General features: G+C 40.3%; 1 protein-coding gene across 4 annotated transcripts in view; it reads right to left on the bottom strand.

Annotated features, from left to right (window-relative positions):
• The window catches only part of TRPC7 (transient receptor potential cation channel subfamily C member 7), a 122,137-nt gene extending 105,414 nt beyond the window's left edge, over positions 1-16,723 (bottom strand). For 3 of the 4 annotated variants that reach the window (XM_054037957.1, XM_054037958.1, XM_054037959.1), the window contains exon 1: positions 15,971-16,657. In XM_054037957.1, the coding sequence (XP_053893932.1) occupies positions 15,971-16,657 (687 nt within the window). Of the gene's footprint in view, positions 1-15,970 lie in introns of all 4 variants that reach the window. The other variant, XM_054037955.1, reaches the window with a different exon arrangement.
• Between the last annotated feature and the right edge of the window lie 1,072 nt (positions 16,724-17,795).

Genomic DNA, 17,795 nt, shown 5'->3' with positions numbered 1-17,795 from the left:
CAAATCAATTCCCAACCAATCAACTACAATCTTTTGCACTTACTCTTCTGCATGGGGGGTAAAATCCATAAAGTGCCATTGTCCTCCTTCAAACTCCTCCCACAGGCATACATTCTTTTATTTATTTTGGAGAGTAGGGGGTTAGAGTTAAAAAGTAATGAAACAATAGCTGTTGAATATTGCTTTAATGAATAGTTTTGTACCACTACTAAATTTGCCCACTTTTAATAAACTGAGCCAAATGAACTACTGTTCTATATTCAGTGTTTCCTTTATTTATTAATGCAATCTCTACATTTTGGGGAGGCATAGCCCCAAATTGTCTATGCCCATGCCTCCTTAAAACTCACCGTCATCTGACACCTACAAAGGGCTCAATAATGGCTAAGCAACTGGCCTGACAAGACTGCTGCTTGTTATGCTAATAATAATTATCTCACTGTTATTTTGTGCTCACCCACTTGTTAGTTGTATCCACCTGTTGTCTGAGCACATATTTGGATTGTAAAGGGAATCAAACCATCTTTTGGTCATGTATGGTGCCAACCAAAAGGGGTCCTGATCTCTGATTGGAACTTTTATGCACTACCATGATGCAAATGACGGATAATAATAAGTACCACAGATGAAATTCTGACTGTCTCACCATTGGGTATAAACAGAAAAACTGCCAGATGAGTTGTGAAGTTAATAAACATTCCATGACAAAAAGGCTGCTTCTACACTGAAAATACTGGCACCCAAAATTCTCCACTGATGGTAACATCTGTGGAAGTTGTAAGTGTCAGGAGCAGAGCTGGTTAAAACTTTGGAATTTCCCACAGAACTGAAATTCCAATGTTTTAAACTTGGTCTTCATTCCAAATTAAAATAAAAACAAAATATTTCAAAATTTCCCATGAAATAACATTTTTGGGGGGTGAAAAAACCCTCATTTTGGGTTAATTGAAAACTTCTGGTTTGATAAAAATCAAAACATTTTGTTCTGACTGACCTTTTTTATATAAATATAAATTTCAAAATGAGACACTTCAAAACAAAAACTCAAAATGTTCCATTTCAATATTTTTCTCTCATTTTTTCCCTAAACAAAATTTTGTAGAAATTGAAATGTTCCCACTGAAAGTTTTGATTTCAAGAAAACAGCATTTTCCAAGAGAAGAAAGTTCCATCATCAAATTTTTGATCTCCTCTAGTCATGAGTTTCTACCACAATGTCATTTAACCTTCCTCAGATCAGGACTAGATGATACAGTGGCAAATATGCATGATTCCCTTCTCCATAGCTCCCACTATTGCTACCAATGGTGCATCTGCCCCTTTTGTGAATTACAATTTCTAGTTTTCCTAGTGTAGACATAGGTTATAGGTAGTTGAGTTATGATGTTCCACTATCACACCTTGCATTTATGCCAGCCTCCCCAACGCACCTGAACAGGGGTCATTTTGGCTGGATAATTCCTGATATGCATGAGAGTGATGATACCTTCACGTTCTGACATATAAACACATTTTTCAACCCAGTTGCATGTTCCACAAGTTTGGCTTCACTTCTAAGACATCCTGAAGGGCTTGAAGGGAAACTTTTCTCAAGCAACATTTTAAAAATATTTTACTTGTGAAATATGCCAGATTGATATGGGGGAAAGTGATTTAGCCAGAGAACAGGCACAAAAAAGACAACATTAGTGCCCGAAATGCATAGCGTACTTCTGAATCTTCGGTGTTCTCTGCAAATATTAATTAATGCATAGATGCAATGATTTGAAGGCCAGAAAGGACTTACAGATCCTGGATGTGGAAAGCTTTCCATTGAATAATCTTTTTCTGCTTTCACCTTCAGAAAATCTTTCACTGCTCAGCTAAGTTAGCCATCAGTGCAAGTGCAACACAACGGTCATTATCTGTGCACCAGTCTCTGTGAGAAAAATGGCGTCCGTGCAGCGCGTTCTTGGAAAGTCAAATCAAAGGCAAATTTCACCAGAACACTCAAAGGCATTTGTCCTCCATAAGGGCTGCTTCCATGCCAGTTTGTGATTTCTACCTCAAGTAATTTCAGTGCTAAAATCATTCCAAGAATATTGGAAGGAGTTTTGTTAATAGGAGACATATTTTCCACTTTCCTTGGGCTCAGCTCTCCCGATATAACACCTTGGGTAGTCACTGACACTTGGGCTTGAGAGGCAGCACAACTGAGACTACATCTGTGCTTGGAGCTAGGAATGTGTTTCCCACTTGAGCAGACATAATCACACCAGCTCTCATTGCTCTAAAAATAGAAGTGGTGTTGCAATACTATAGGAGCAGCAACCAGCAGCATGAGCTAGTTGCCCTGAGTACAAACTTGCCCATACCCCATGGGCGTGTTCTTGGGACAGCTACTCCATGCCACCGCTCTCCACTGCCCATTCTACTGTGGCTAGAACTAGCACATGTATGTCTAGAGCTGGCAATCACAGCCCTAGCTCCAAGTGTAGATGTAGCCTATGGCTCAAAGCCTATGGCTCTAATCTGGCAGCATTTAAAACCCGCTTTGCACAGGTCTAAAGGATTACACAAGCTGCCAAGCAGTGAAGAAGAAATCTCTGTTTTTTAAAAAACGAATGAATAAGTTTGGGCAAAACACTCAAAAAAAAAACAAGCAACAAACACACAAGCAAGCAAATGAAAAGCCCCCACATTCTTGTGCAAAGGCCAAACTGGGAAAACATCAGATCCCAAATAGAAGATTGAAATGCAAACTATTATTGTACCTTAATCACCAGTTTCTACCGTTCCCACCACAATACGAGACCTCTGTGCATATGCTATCATTATTGCTCTACGATTCTAATTACGTTCTAACAATGCAGGCAAAAAGTATGTGGTGCACAAGCTTTGTTCTTCATCGGGGATTCATCACTACACGGGAACCAGGTTTAAGAATGATAAGTAGTTTTGACTTTGGATTAGAGGAGCAGTATCTAGATAATTGCATGGCCATGTAGGAGATTCTGTCGTGCACTAATGGTGGATTTATATGTTTTAGGGCCTCTTTGCCCCACAAGTGGGTGATTCTGCTGGTGGAGAATGGAGACTTAATGTCAAACAGACTAATTAGCGTGTAGTAAGCAGAGTAAAATGCCTAAAAAAGAGCAGCTTCTCCTCACTCCACAAAAGAGGTGTTATTAGGCACTAATTTTGGATAACGCTCAGAATCCTGGTCTCTGAACTGGACACAAGAAGTAGGTGAGGGAAATGGAGACACTAGACATGAGTGGGTTAGATCTGAGAGAAATAAGGAGAGATGTGAGGGCTACAGCAGACACAGCCCCTTGAACAAGCAAGATCAGGTTCTGTTCTCTCATGCTCTCTGTGCATTAATTCAGTTCAACATTAACCCTAGGGATGAAAAAATGCTAATTACTCTGTTATACAGGAGCACAATACACATTTTAGACACTACTTATCTGACACTGCCTAAAACAATTAAACTGGTCTTTGAAAAGGTGCTTAATGTGTTAAAAGAAGAACAGGAGTACTTGTGGCACCTTAGAGACTAACAAATTTATTAGAGCATAAGCTTTCGTGGACTACAGCCCACTTCTTCGGATGCATAGGTTTGGGCAAAACACTCAAAAAAAAAAACAAGCAACAAACACACAAGCAAGCAAATGAAAAGCCCCCACATTCTTGTGCAAAGGCCAAACTGGGAAAACATCAGATCCCATCCGAAGAAGTGGGCTGTAGTCCACGAAAGCTTATGCTCTAATAAATTTGTTAGTCTCTAAGGTGCCACAAGTACTCCTGTTCTTCTTTTTGCGGATACAGACTAACACGGCTGTTACTCTGAAACTTGTCGTAATGTGTTAAAGAGTGTCTCATTAATAGCCTGCCATTTTTTACATATCTGATAAAGCACAGAAATATTGAGTTTGAATGTGAACATGGTGAATGGATTTTGGAACAAGACAGTCCAAAGCACACAATGAGGGACTCTATATAATAATTACATCGACACGTATATCCCAAAGTATTCACCGACTCTAATGGGCCAGATCCTCAAAGGTGGGATAAATAGATGTTGGAAAATTTACAGGACATTGACACCAGCTGACAATTTGGCCCATTATCCTCTGAGGTTTCAAGTGGTATCCATCAAATACTTGATTTGCCAAATATCTTTTGACCAGCTTCAGAGCTGGCTGAAGATCGTAAAACCAGTGTACAGTGAGTCAATTACTGAATGAAAAATTGTGAAATATGTTGCTGAACAGTACACAAAATATTCAGCACTTTTGTTGAACGAAAGGATCTCAAATACAATCCAACCTAGATTCATTGCCAACTCCAAGTGAACATTTGCAGAAACCATTTCCTGCCATTGGCTCAGCTCTGTTTGGTAATAGATTGGACTCTACCATTGTGTAGTTACCGAGGGAAGGAGCAGAGTAAAAGCTTTAATTGTTTAGGGTCACAAGGAAGCAAGCTACAATAAGAAGCAGTGCTCCCAAGTGCTCAGCTCTGGGAGCAGCCCAGGGAAGGAATTAGGGAGCCAAGGTTTCCTCTCAGCTCAGTTTGCTTGCAAGGGTAATAGTTTGCTACTGGCCAATACCTTCAAGAAATTACTCCCTACACCTCTCACTCCATGCTGGCCTCACTGCTCTAGGCAGGGTATGTATGCAGGGAGCGAAGAAGAGACTGGGGGAGGGTAGAACCAAGACTATGCCCATATGTTGCCCCTTCCAACCCAACTGTTTCAGGGAGGGAATAGGCAAATGCATATTACTTCAGCCTCCCCAGAGACCTACATTCTAGGTTGTCTGCATAGCAGTATAAGGGAGGGATGAGGGGTTTTCTTATTCCCTCTGACTCGCTTGTCTGCATACATAGTCCAGGTAACAATCGAGCCCTTAATATTTTATATTCAAGACTAATTAAGTTCTCTTTCTAAAACTGCTTTATGGTGTAATTAAAAAGTTCCCAGATGTAGTGATAATTGAATTCTATACTTAGTTATTTTTCATGCTCTGGCCTGTTGAGAAAACAATGCTCAGCTTTTTTAGCCCTCTACCTGCCCCGTGAAATGCTCCTGGAGCACACGGTGATTGAATTAAGTACCTCCAGGAATCGTACAAGTTCCGAATTTCTCTCAAGGGTTCTGTTCTCCATTTTTTGTGCCACAGGAGTGCAGAACAGACCCCTACATATTTATCTACAGGTTATAAACACTCTTTGTTCAGATTATCTGTAAGGGAAAAATATCCACAAATCCAATCAAATTTTAATCCAGACTGGTGCTGCTTGCTTAACATGTACTGTTATAGAAAGCAACGGGAGCTTTCATTTTGAATACTGCTGCTGTTTCCTTGCTCCCATGGCTAGTTCACTTTTAATCTTCGTCTATGATTAGTCCATAAAACATAGTGGCAAACAGGAAGAGAATTTCACAGTAGGTCCCAACCCAATGGCTACTAAAGCCAGTGCGAGACTTTACATTCACTTTAATGGAAGTTGGATAAGACCCCACCTGTACGTGGGCTCAGATAGTCAAAGATGAGTAGGAGATTTAACCAGAAGTCAGTGAAGTTAGTAGCTAAATCCCCAAGTTGTCTTGGAAAATCTCAACCATAGATCCCACATGCAAAAATGCCAAGTCAGCAACTATTTCAGGCAGCCACTTTTGAAACCTGGGACCAGTGTGAAGGTTGGCTTGACAAATTGCAACTGCTCTGCCCATGCTATAGGCTATGCTCAAGTAACTAAGGCGACGTCTGCACTATGAGGTAGGGGTGTGATTCCCATTTCATGTACACATACTCACACCAGCTCTCATCTGAGCTGGTATGGAATCCTCCTCCCTAAATCTACAGGCAGGGTGCAGAACTTCTATACAGGTGGAACATATCTGCAACTAGAGCCTGTAGCTGACTCATTAGCCCCGCCTCTTCCCCGAACTGCCTGCTCATCCACAATCCCATGGAGAGAGCCACCATCCAATGTCTCTCTCCACCATGCAAAGAGCTGCAGAGCACCCTTGGGTGACCTGTGTGCTTCCATGCCACTGACTGTAGTAGTTCTGCAATATGTTCCCTCCATGGCAACAGAGAGGCAGCAGATTTCAGCCTACAAATCCCCATGATTATCTTTACAAAGTGTAATTTCATTCAGCATGGTAGCAAGCAGATGAATGGGTTATAATGATACCATCTCCAATGCAGCAATATCGGCAGAGACAAAAATCTCTCCCTTAACAAAAATAGCTCTCTCAGTCTTTCAAATGCCATGCTGTTGTCTTATCACTATTCATTATTAGTTTGGTAGTATTCCTTTTCCCCCATCCTCACAGAAACAGTCCTGCATTTCTATTTGATTCTGTTTGTGTAGCTCGGTTCTATTGATTTTTTTCCCTCCGAGCGTAGCCTCTATTGTTCATATCAAAATAACTCCCAGGCATGGCTATGGAGCTCAGCTTTTGCAATCAATGATTTTTTTCAAGCTTTTAAAAACAATTCAAATCATTTGACTTTTTGCTTGGGTTTTTTTTTTTGTTTTTTTTTTTTTTTACATTTATTATTTCCTCAGCAACTTTCTCACAAGCTTATAAACAAAAACTATTCAGTGTTTTCTATTTGAATAGTTAAACTCTTTAGACGATTATATGATTTAATTTATTTAATTTAATTTAAATTTATCAATCCCTCTAAGGTACATATATAGCCTTGTGATCGGGCCTTCGGTGGCCAGGTGGCCTAGTGGCTAGATCATTATTCAGCAGGAATGGTAGGGGGACCAGGGCCCTCCCTCTCCACCAGGTCCCAACCCAGGGCCCTGTATAGTTCAACTCCTAAACAGGAAAGATGAGTCTCCCTCCTGGCAGGGTGAGGTCAAGACCAGTTTCCCTGGACTACTTTCTACTACAGTCCTTTAGTTTGGGTGTGGCCCCACTAGTCCAGTTTCCCCACAGTTGGGGCTTATCTGCAGACTCCCCTTCACGGGGGAAAGACTTACTTGCCTACAATGGCTGGCAGGTCACTGATCTGTCCCTTCAGACAGGCAAACAGAGAGTTCCTATCTCCTTGCCAGTCAGCTCCCAACTGAGCCAGGCTCCCTTCTTTTCCCCCGCCTCGAGGCTTGGCATTGGCTGCAGGTATAATGGGGCGGGGCTAGCTGAACACAAAGCTTTTCTTTAACCCCTGCTGTGCCAAGCGGTAGTTTCTCTGCTCCATCACAGACCTGTATTACAATGGTATCTGAGTACCTCAGAATATTTAATGTATTTATCCTCACAATAGAGAGTGCTATTATCCCAATTTTACAGATGAGAAACTAAAACACAGAAACTAAGTGACTACCCCAAGGTCATATTGGAAGGCTATGTCAGAGTGGGCGAATTAAATGCAGGCTTCCCACGTCCCAGGGTATCACCCTTAACCACTGGGCTCTCTTTCCTCCAAAGTGGTAATGTCAATCCAGTTGCTATTTGACAGCTACCACAGAATACCATTCATACTAGTGTCGCAGCTAACACCAACGGACACCTTTGTTGCCATTCTCGAGGACTGGCTGAGCATGGGAACTGAACTGAGCCATCTTCCCCAACAGGTGTTGCCTCTGGAGCCGAGCTGAGGAACGTAAGTAGAAGTAGTGGAGTTACAGAGAGCACTTTTCATTGCCACTATCCAAGCTGTAGCTGTTTTGTGAGAAAACACCCTGGGACCATTCACAAGCTCTAAATTAACTTTAAAACTATTGAAGCCACATGTTAAAGATCTTCCCCATCTCACTCATTTCAAAAGCATCCTCTGTAAGCTGCGTCAGCCCATTGCAATCAATCATTTTTCTGCTATAAGACGATAATAGCAATAATATGACACCGTGTAAAAGTGATTTTTTTAAAAAAAAGTCATCTTCATAACCATAAGGAAATGTAAGGCCAGAGGCAAGCATGGAATCTGGAGAGAAGTGGGTCAATAATCTGGCTAGGGCAAATTACTGGTACTCCCACGCGCTTTCCACTTATACTTTTCGAGATCAGGAGCCTTCCTTCTGTGCTTATCAATCACAAATTTTATGCCGTGGGCCCACATAGTGATGGTGATTCAGCCAAGAGAACTGCTATAATTGCCTCTTACATTTAAATCACAATAAAAAGAGCCAGACAAAGTACATAGCAATCCATGCCAAGTATTTCATTTAATGGGATCACAGGGCTGCCAGGGCCAGATCTTCGGCTACAGCTGAGAAACACACAGCATGATCTCAGGAGCAAGTATGCAAAGGAGCCTTTTGTGGAACCGCAACCTTGGCCCACGACATGCTAAGCTAGTCCAACCAGCATTACTTAGAGCAACCAGAAGACTGCTCTAATTTATGCCAATTGTTAATGGCCTCAAGGAGCCCACGTGGCCACCAGAGATTTCCCCAGTCAATCTCCGTTTCCCTGGTTACACCACCTATGCTGGGCACAGGAGGACACATAAGAGTTGCAATATCTACTTGTCTGGTCACAGGAAGACCGACTTTAGGATCACAGCTTTAGTGACATAGTGGCCCCATCAGAATGAAGAATCTGGCCCCGAGTCTTCATTTGTGTAAAGTAAATCCAGGCAATGCTGGGGGAGTTTAGAATGTCACTTCCCTTAAAAACTTTACTTCAATTCTGTTATAGACGTTAAACAGTACGCACCAGATGAGAAAAAACTATGGGAATAGAATTTTTAGTGGAAAATTATTAAACTAGACAATATGGGAAAACTTCCTGCACTATTTGCACTTGCAATTTTGCACTCCCGTTTGATAGCAGGAGACATGTGTGGGAACATTTAATTGTGACTTTAAACATTTAGGGACCAGCTGGTGCAAATTGGTGTGGCTCCATTGACATTAGCACTGATTTATACCTGTTGTGGATATGGCCCTGGCTGTCCAATTACTTGATTTGCTGTTGCAAATGTCATTAGAGCCCACTAATCAGGTAGTCAGCCATCTGCAAATGTTTGAACGCACAAGACTCTGTCCCAGGCCCAAAACAGCAGGTGCAAAGTTAGATTGTGGGTTTGGGTCTTTCTGAACAGCTGTCCCATTATTTTTCAAAGATCTGTAAATATACAGGACAACCGGTAGAGCAGCAATGGAAGCCAGTGGGGGACGAGTGAAAGAAAAATATGTTCCTGTGTTAACTGAAGTAGAGGAATTGACAACTCTGGCAGGATTAATAAACAAGGCCCATACCCCATATGTGTTCCAGGTGGTGGCTTTGATCATATCTGCAGTAACGTTTTAATCAATGTGAATGGAGAGCTTATTATAACACTTCTGATTGGTGAGATCTTTTCATATCCTCCTTTGCCACCATGTAATTTAATTTGCTTAGATCGCTATATGGAATGATTTGGATGATGCTGTCTTTATCACAAAGGACATTTAGCGATTCTGAAGCATGCAGCTTGAATGCTATTTAGGGAGAATGCGGTGTTCTAAAAGAGACCTGCCTTTCATATTGGATCTCAGTAGAAGAAAAGAGGGAGAGGGTAATCCCAGGGGAGAAGAGAGAGTAAACAGTTAGATAAAGGCCAGTTTGTGCTACATTTCCCTCACCCTTTTCATAACTTGTATACAGTAGCATTAAATTGAGTTTGATATTTATGTCAAAGATCTCCACAAGGGCATTGCCATCAAAATGTTTGCTAAACATATAATCCTGTAAAGAGATCAATGAGCTTATAGCCAATTTTTATACTGACTCTGCTCTTGGAAATTCCACTTTCCAATTTAAGAAATGAGTCACCTGGTTGTTTGCAGATGGTACTTGTGAAGAAATTTACATATTGCATTATATGAAGGTGACATTTAAAAGGGTTTTCACTAGACACCTCCTGCTTTCAGGTACATGAGTGCAACTCCTATTGACTTGTATGCACAGGGTGGGACAAATACTGCAAACTTTATTCTTGCTAGAAGTGACTTTAACAGCACTACTTGCATGTGTACGAGAAGCAAGATTTAGTGTGTAGGTGAGCGCAGATTTCTTCTTATTCTGACTAAAGGCCAGATTCTGCCACCCTTCATTTAAATGGGAATACTATTGCCATAAAGTATTTCTCAACAGGAGTAAGTAGTGGTGCCAGACTGTGGGTATATGTGATTACTATTTAACTTTATAAATTATAGTTCATTCTTAATACAAAATAATATAAACCCATGCAAATTAAATACATTAAAATTTGGTCTGCTTGATAACATATTAAGCTGCAGAGTGTCTACATTCTAGGGTAGAATTTCATTATGCAGTATTATTCTTCAGGTTGTAACTTGCTGTTCTTAATGATTTGCTTTTGCAATTCTTAATATCTTAGGGCTTCATTCTGCAACATATTCTAAACCAGTTCAAGTTTGATACATAATTTATAATCCCTTTCTTTCTTTGTTTAGGATTCTCATGTATGAGTAGTTAGGAGAGTCAATGTTTTAAAATAAGATAATGATTAAGTGTTTTGCTTAGAGGGAAGTTCAGCTCTTAAAAAGTAACTTGATATAAGAGGCATCATGAGGTTCCATGTAACAGCAGATAGCAGGGCTCCAGGGAAACATCAACCCAACCCTAGCCCTTACCATATTCTGAAGCTAACTCTGAATTTACCCAGCACCTGACATAAATTAGAGCAGTCTCAGGGCTGCTTTTAGTCATGCTTGGCCCCACAAAAACCCATTGTGTCAGCAGAAAAGAGAGAGCACAAGTGCTCCAGCCACACACACCCCACCTGGGCCCCCAGCATGCCCTCCACCCTGGGAGCCGTGAGAGTAGAGCAATATAGAACTGGCTACACCAGCACATTGTCAGAGGAAGCCCCTACAGTAGATGTAAAACCCAATGGGAGAGCTGCTGCCTTTACATAAAGTGGGCACATGACAATGCAGAATCAGCCCCACTGACGTCAGCTAAATTACTCCCAGAATCAGACCAGAAGGGTATGTGCTTTAGCTTGTTGAAGCATACAAACATGAACACTTTTTTCTCACAGAGCTTTTGCTTGGAAGGAGTGGTATTCCCCCCGCCCCTGCCAAATCTGCATATAAACCATGCATAAATGCCCCACGAACACTCCCTCGACTTTTACCTTTCATAAACTTTCAAAAACCCACATTTGTAATGATTTTTTCCTTTCCAGGCTAGTCACCAAGTCCTTTCATAGAACTACAATGTGAGCCTGCCAGAGGCAGGCAAGAGAATCGTCAATACAAACAGCCAGTTTAACATTTCATTGAATATATTTTGCTTTTTGCTTTTTTTAATTCAGTAATTTCATTTCAGAACCATGCAGCTGCATCTCAAACAGCTTTCTTTTCCTTTAGCATTAATAAGGGAGCTTTTTTTTTTTTTTTTTTTTTTGCAAGACATTGGAGCTGCAAAAGTCTAAGGAAGGTCATGAAACATAAAATCAGTCCAATACCATTAATATTGCTATCCCTCATATGTCTTTTTTCAGGCCTTATTCATCAATAAACTTTGGCAAAGCAGACACTCGCTTCCCATATCATCTGAAGCAATGCTGGTCCATCCTATTTGCATTCATTCTAATTAGTGGTCATGATCCTCAGCTGATGTGAATTGATAAACGTCCATTGACTTCAGTGGAGCCACACTGATTTACATTAAGTGAATATCAGGGCTAGTATGTATATTACTATTCGTTGCCCTGTCAGTTTCACTCTGCCTCCTGCAAATCTTCATTCTGATACCTTTACTTAATATCTAGGAAGCAACATGACAACAGACTATCCTGATCTTGCTAGTGAACCAAACGAAAAAAACCATAGAGTTCAAGGGAGGAGTTTATAGTGACAATGGAAGGGATGTAAAATGCAAAGAATTAGCTACCAGAGACTGAACTTGTCTCCTCAAACGTGTGTAGGCTCCCTGGGACCAAAGAGTAGCTGTTCCTCTACAGTGTGAATCTGCCACATTGCAGTTTGATCTATTGTCTGTGTCCCACAGTGTAAAGTAATTTAAGGTAAGTTTGGTAGTGTTTTAGGCTGAGAGTTAGCCATGCAGCTCCCATTGTTGTAAATGGGAATTGATAATAAATTCTCGCTCAGCTATGCTGAAATGAATGCCTCCTCATTTGCCTCGCCTAATTTATTTGGCCTCTCATAACCAGAGCAACTGAACTTCACCAATTTTTACTCACCATCAGAAATTCATGTGTCTAAAAACTATTTCAACTGTCACTTGTACATCGAATTTACACACCCCAAAAATGTAATTTCTGCGTGGGGCTATGAGCTAATTTTACATGCTGAATACCATTATTGTATAAAATACACTTGGAGTAGTGAAAAGAGCTAAAAAATAGGCACATATTTATTATCCCCTTATGCTGTGAATTTCTTCAAAAGAAGGAAAAATAATCTCACTGCTGATTATCCGCCTGCCGCCATCTTTAAAAGTTAAATCATGCGCTTCAGTTGGAGGTAGTGTTTCCCTCTACTATCAAGTATGTTCTGCAAGACAGTGTGCTACTGAGGTTGTATGAATATAATAGTCCAGAGGATAATGATTTTGGATTTTAGATTGTTAGTAAGTACAGATATAGGCAACAAAAGTCAAAAATTGAGTAACAATTCTTTTTTTTCCCCCCAAGATTGAGAAATGTTATTAAAAGCTTGCCTGATTTCATTACATTTTGCAGATTTGCTATCGTTATACAAGTCTCACCAGGACTTTAAAAAAAATCAGCAATCAAAAATGTCTTTTGTCTATGAACAAAATCTCACAAAATGTCACCCATGGACCTTCTTTCACAAATCCCAATGCTACCTTCTGTAAAGATTTTAAATTAGCTGTATTAGTACCTAATTCTGTGTCCCATCTATAAGGTTAAGGTGAGAAAATTGAGAAATGAGAAAATATATAGATTCCTACATTATAAATATGTTTGAAGTCCTTGAAACTTTGCATGTCACTGACTCTAGAAGCTAAATTAAAAGATTATGGAAATGTGAAATAAAACTATGAGTAATGTTTTCTAGATCTTTCCATGTGATACAGAGGACCTTCCACAAAGAGACAGGAATGGGAAACCCATCACGAACAAACATGAGTGGAGATGATGGAAAGTTTCATAACACCTTATATCCCTGTCTGTCTATGGCTCTCTCATAATCTCAGGTGTTTCTAAAGTATCCAACCCCATCGTAGATTATCTCCTCTTTGTTGGTAACTTCAGGAGGATTCCTTCATATGGTAGATCTGGTCTAGAGCAAGAACCAGGTTCTGGTAAAAATATATTTACAGTTAAGCATGGAGAGATTTAACAGAGCTGACAGCCATGTAATGCTGAAAGCCGCTGATGCCCCTTAAATGAAATAGCATGCCCTTTTCTACTGGATGGGAGCTGGAACATTAATGAGATACTAATACCGCTAACTGTGGGTTTGATCCTGCAGTTGTTCCTCATGAAGGTAGTCTCACTGAAATTAATGGGACTGCTTATGTATGGACTACTTCCATGAGTAAGTGTTGCAAGATTGGCTCCCCAATGCATGTAAATCTCCCTTTTTACATTTTAACACCGTTGTGTTGGAATCCGATCCTGCAATTCCTTATTTGCATGGGTAACAGTTTGCAGGATCTGGCTCTTAATTTTATTTCCAAAGGGGATCAATCATCTTGCCAGTATAATAATGTTTCTAGTTAATTTAGAAGGCAACTCTTGAAAAGATATACAGCTCTTGTCACTTCTAATTCAGAGAATGTCTGGTGAGGAATTCTGAAAACGATACTTGAACACTTGAATGGTTTTTCAAATTAAAAAAAAATAATGGATTCCTCGCTGGCATCCTACCCCAATTTACTGCCAACCTAGACTTTTATTGCATTTATGTTACTGACCAGAGTTGTAGCTGTACATTAGCCAGAAAACTTTCATAAACTGGTGACTGGGCCATAGAAATTGAGTTTTTATGATCAATTTATTTTAGCCTGGAAGACCACAACTTCTTGAACCACGCTACTGATTTAGCAAAATGTTGCAAATGTCATAGGACATTTGCAATCTCATCGTCATAATGGTGATGTTGAATAACTTGCAGGAGAGAGTTAAGAAGTTTACAATGCAGCAAAACAGAATAGTCTTAGAGGAACTTTTCAGAATTACCTCCTTGTGTTCCTCCTCCCCCCACCCCACCCATGACTACTCTTCATCTAAAGAAGCAGATCAAGATTTCAACTGAAGAGTGCAATATCTGAAGAGCAAAAAGTATTTGATGTGCCACCTTTGTAATTTGAATCAGAGTAGGTATAATGGATTCTTAATCTGATAAACCAACCTGTATATATACCTAAAATACTTATCTGGCACCCATCACTATAGTTAACTGATCATCTCATTCTTTAAATGTATTTCTTCTCACAACATCTTAGCAAGGTGGGGAAGTCCCCATTTTACAGAGGGGAACTGAGGCACAGAGAGGGTAAGTGACTTGTCTAAAGTTACACAGAAAGGATGTAGCAGAGCAGGCAATTGAAGCTGGGTCTCCCAAGTCCTGAAGTAACACCCTAACCACTGGGCTATCCACTTCTAATTTGGTCTGGCAGCAATCTAGATCAGTGATTCCCAAACAGATCGTCCTTCAGCAGAAGACATAGGAGCCTTTGCTTTTGGAGCAGGAAAATCCATCATTCAATTGTTCTGACACAATGAAGTTCTGAGTGGCGATGGTGTGCACTGTACAAGTTCTGGATAGCTGGGGGTTTTCTTACAATATGTTAAAAGGTGAAGATGACCTCAGCTTAGCTTTCAAAAACAGAGAGTTCTGAATTTCAGAAGTAGTATGCTACCAATCATATGTAGTTAACGCATTTTAAATGCTCTGAATGATATTTTCTGCCACACCAATATTCAGAACTCCTGTGCCCTTTCACCTCTATCTTAATGCCTATACAAGAGAAAACAGTTGCAAATGGACAGGTAAAGAGTTGAAATGGGCTACTGAGAAGAATACAAGGCATGAAGTCTTGCCATCTCTCTCCGTCTCTCATCAAAATTAGAGATGAGTTAATAATTGACTTTTTTGGTTTGAAAAATCTGGGGGGGAAACTGGTTTGTTTTGACCCAAAACTGATTTTTTTGTTGTTTTTTTCCCCCCTCACCCAAATGAATAACCAAACATGTTTTGTTTGGGTTGAACAAAATGTTTCAAACTTTGTTCCAAACTGCCATTTCCTAAATGAAATTGCATTTCTAAAATGTCATTTCCAAACAAAAGTGTTTAAATGGTTCATTTTGACATTTTCAAAATGAACCTTTTTAACATTTCTGAAAAAAAATTCACTGAAAATATTGGCCAAATTTGATCCAAATTCATGAATAGTTTTAGTTCCCCAAAACTTGCATAATATACTTATTACACCAAATTGACTATTTACTGAAAAAGATTTGCCCAGCTCTGTGCAAATATGTAGGAATTTAGGAGATAATGACATTTCCACAGGGACTTAAAATGGCTGCTTTGCCCTCATTTTTTTTACATTCAACATGGTGTTGGTGAAGAGAGGAGCGGGGAATCATATTTTCCAGTTGTCCCCTCTAACATAGTAAATCATCTAATATGTAAATACTTGAACTTTAATGCCTGGCTTTCAGAGTAAAATAGCATTTATTAGAGTCTAGTGGATTGTCACTTCTAGAAATGGGGGGGAAAAAATCTCAATCTGAGGTTTTTCTTATAATGGTAGGAGAACTGGAAGCATTTTTTTCTCCTGAAAAGCATGTATCATATTTCACATTTCTGATGGAAGCTCTAATTGAATCTAAATTCTGACCAAGATTTCCCTTAATCTGAGGCTGACCTAGAATTTGATTCCTTGCTTTGAATTTTTAGGATGTTCTTTCTGAGCCCTGATTTTCTGACCAACACTCTTTCACATGGAAAATATATGCCACTATTAACACATTTAGCTGAAGGAAAACCTTTTAGGTTGAATTACCTTAAATTCAGTTTCAATGTTGGCTAGTCTTGCCAATTCATTGCTTAGTTCTAAAGCAGTAAGAACGGGGTCTTCACTAGAAAGAGACAAATAAGCGGCACTTGCTAATCCTTTGTAGGCATTCATTCTCGATCGAGAGTGACTGAAGGAATCTTTCCGCTGCTTCTCAGCACATTCATTGCACTTGCAGAAGTAGTCATGGGGCCTTTCTATCCGTGCCCCTTTCAGAAGCAAGATATGAACAATTTCATACTCTTGGCAATGAGCAGCGAGTATTATGGGGGTGATGTCATGAGAAAACCGAGTTCCATCTTCATCATATGCATAAAAATCATCATCGCGTAGTTCCTGCTCAAGGGGGCTTAGTGTGAGACGCTGCCCTTGTGCAAAGGCTGGATGGTTCAATATTGCTTCCACAATGCGCACGTATCCCTTACTGATGGCCAACAGCAGCGCATCTCCAACTCGAGCCAGATTCTCCTTTTTCAGAAGGAGTTCAGTCACTTCCAAATGCTCATTCCCCACCGCTAGCTGCAAGGCATTTTGTCCCATGTAATCAACGCAATTAAAGTTCAAGGTTTTGGACTCCTCCAGCATTTTCCGCACCACGGGGATGTTGCCATATTCCGCAGAATCCAGGAAGCGTTCTTCCTCCACGGTCAGGCTGGTGCCCTTTTCGTTAAACATGTAGGCTGGGCCTCGGATAGCCTGTCTCCGGCCTTTCTCCCGAAGGGTTGTGTGCCTTCGATGCATGTTGTTAGCGTTGCTGTTTCCCAACCTGCACAAAGACAGGAAGGAAGCTTGATTATCCTCTCAGCCATTTTTAATCTGAGGTAACCTGAAAATAATATTGAAAATGTTCTGTTGTTATAAGACCTGTATTTAACATGGTTTAAAATGGTTTAGGATACATGCTGGATAAATTACTGAATAAGTGCCAAAAAGTTAGACTCCTAAGTTACCTAGGCTCTTTTGAAAATGTTCCCCAATATGTAACAAGCAGATGAAACAAGTGGTGATGCTCTGTTGGCAACACACTATTCATCCTTCATGCCAGTCAGTGATCTAGGGCTGAATATTGCTCACCCAGCATATGGATTCTCTGTAATTGTTTGTTTGGTGTGGAGTAGTTTCACATTCAGAAAAAAAGAAGAAACATTTTCATGGCAGGAAATTTGTCGGGTTGATTTTGTTATCATTTTTAAACGGTACTGTTGGAAGCAGGGCAGAGGTTTGGAATGCTAGAAGCAGTATTAGCAGGAGCTGGCCCATTATCTATTCTCCTATATTTAAAAAAAACAATGGCCTATATATTCTTTTAATTATTATTGTTCTGTGGGCTTTTTTTTTCTTTTTTTTGTTACTTTTTCTAAAAAACAAACAAACAATCGGTCCTGATGTCATTTCCCAATCCACAAATGAGAACAATTACACCTCTACCCTGATATAAAGTGACCTGATATAACACGAATTCGGATATAACGTGGTAAAGCAGCACTCCAGGGGGGCGGGGCTGCACACTCCGGCGGATCAAAGCAAGTTCGATATAACACGGTTTCACCTATAACGCGGTAAGATTTTTTGACTCCCGAGGACAGCGTTATATCGGGGTAGAGGTGTAGTTATTCTATGGGTAGAAAGAAAGCAAGAACATAAGAATGGCCATATGGGTCAAAGCAATGGTCCATCTAGCCCATTATCCTGTCTTCCAACAGTGGCCGGTGCCAGTTGCTTCAGAGGGAGTGAACAGAACAAGGCACTTTAACACGTGATCCAACCCCTGTCGTCCAGACCCAGATTCTGGCAGTCAGAGGTTTAGGGACAC

Source organism: Malaclemys terrapin, chromosome 8 (genome assembly GCF_027887155.1).
Source record: "Malaclemys terrapin pileata isolate rMalTer1 chromosome 8, rMalTer1.hap1, whole genome shotgun sequence".
Taxonomy (NCBI): domain Eukaryota; kingdom Metazoa; phylum Chordata; order Testudines; family Emydidae; genus Malaclemys; species Malaclemys terrapin.
Note: the sequence above shows the minus strand (reverse complement) of the source record. Positions and strands in the feature narration are given on the sequence as shown.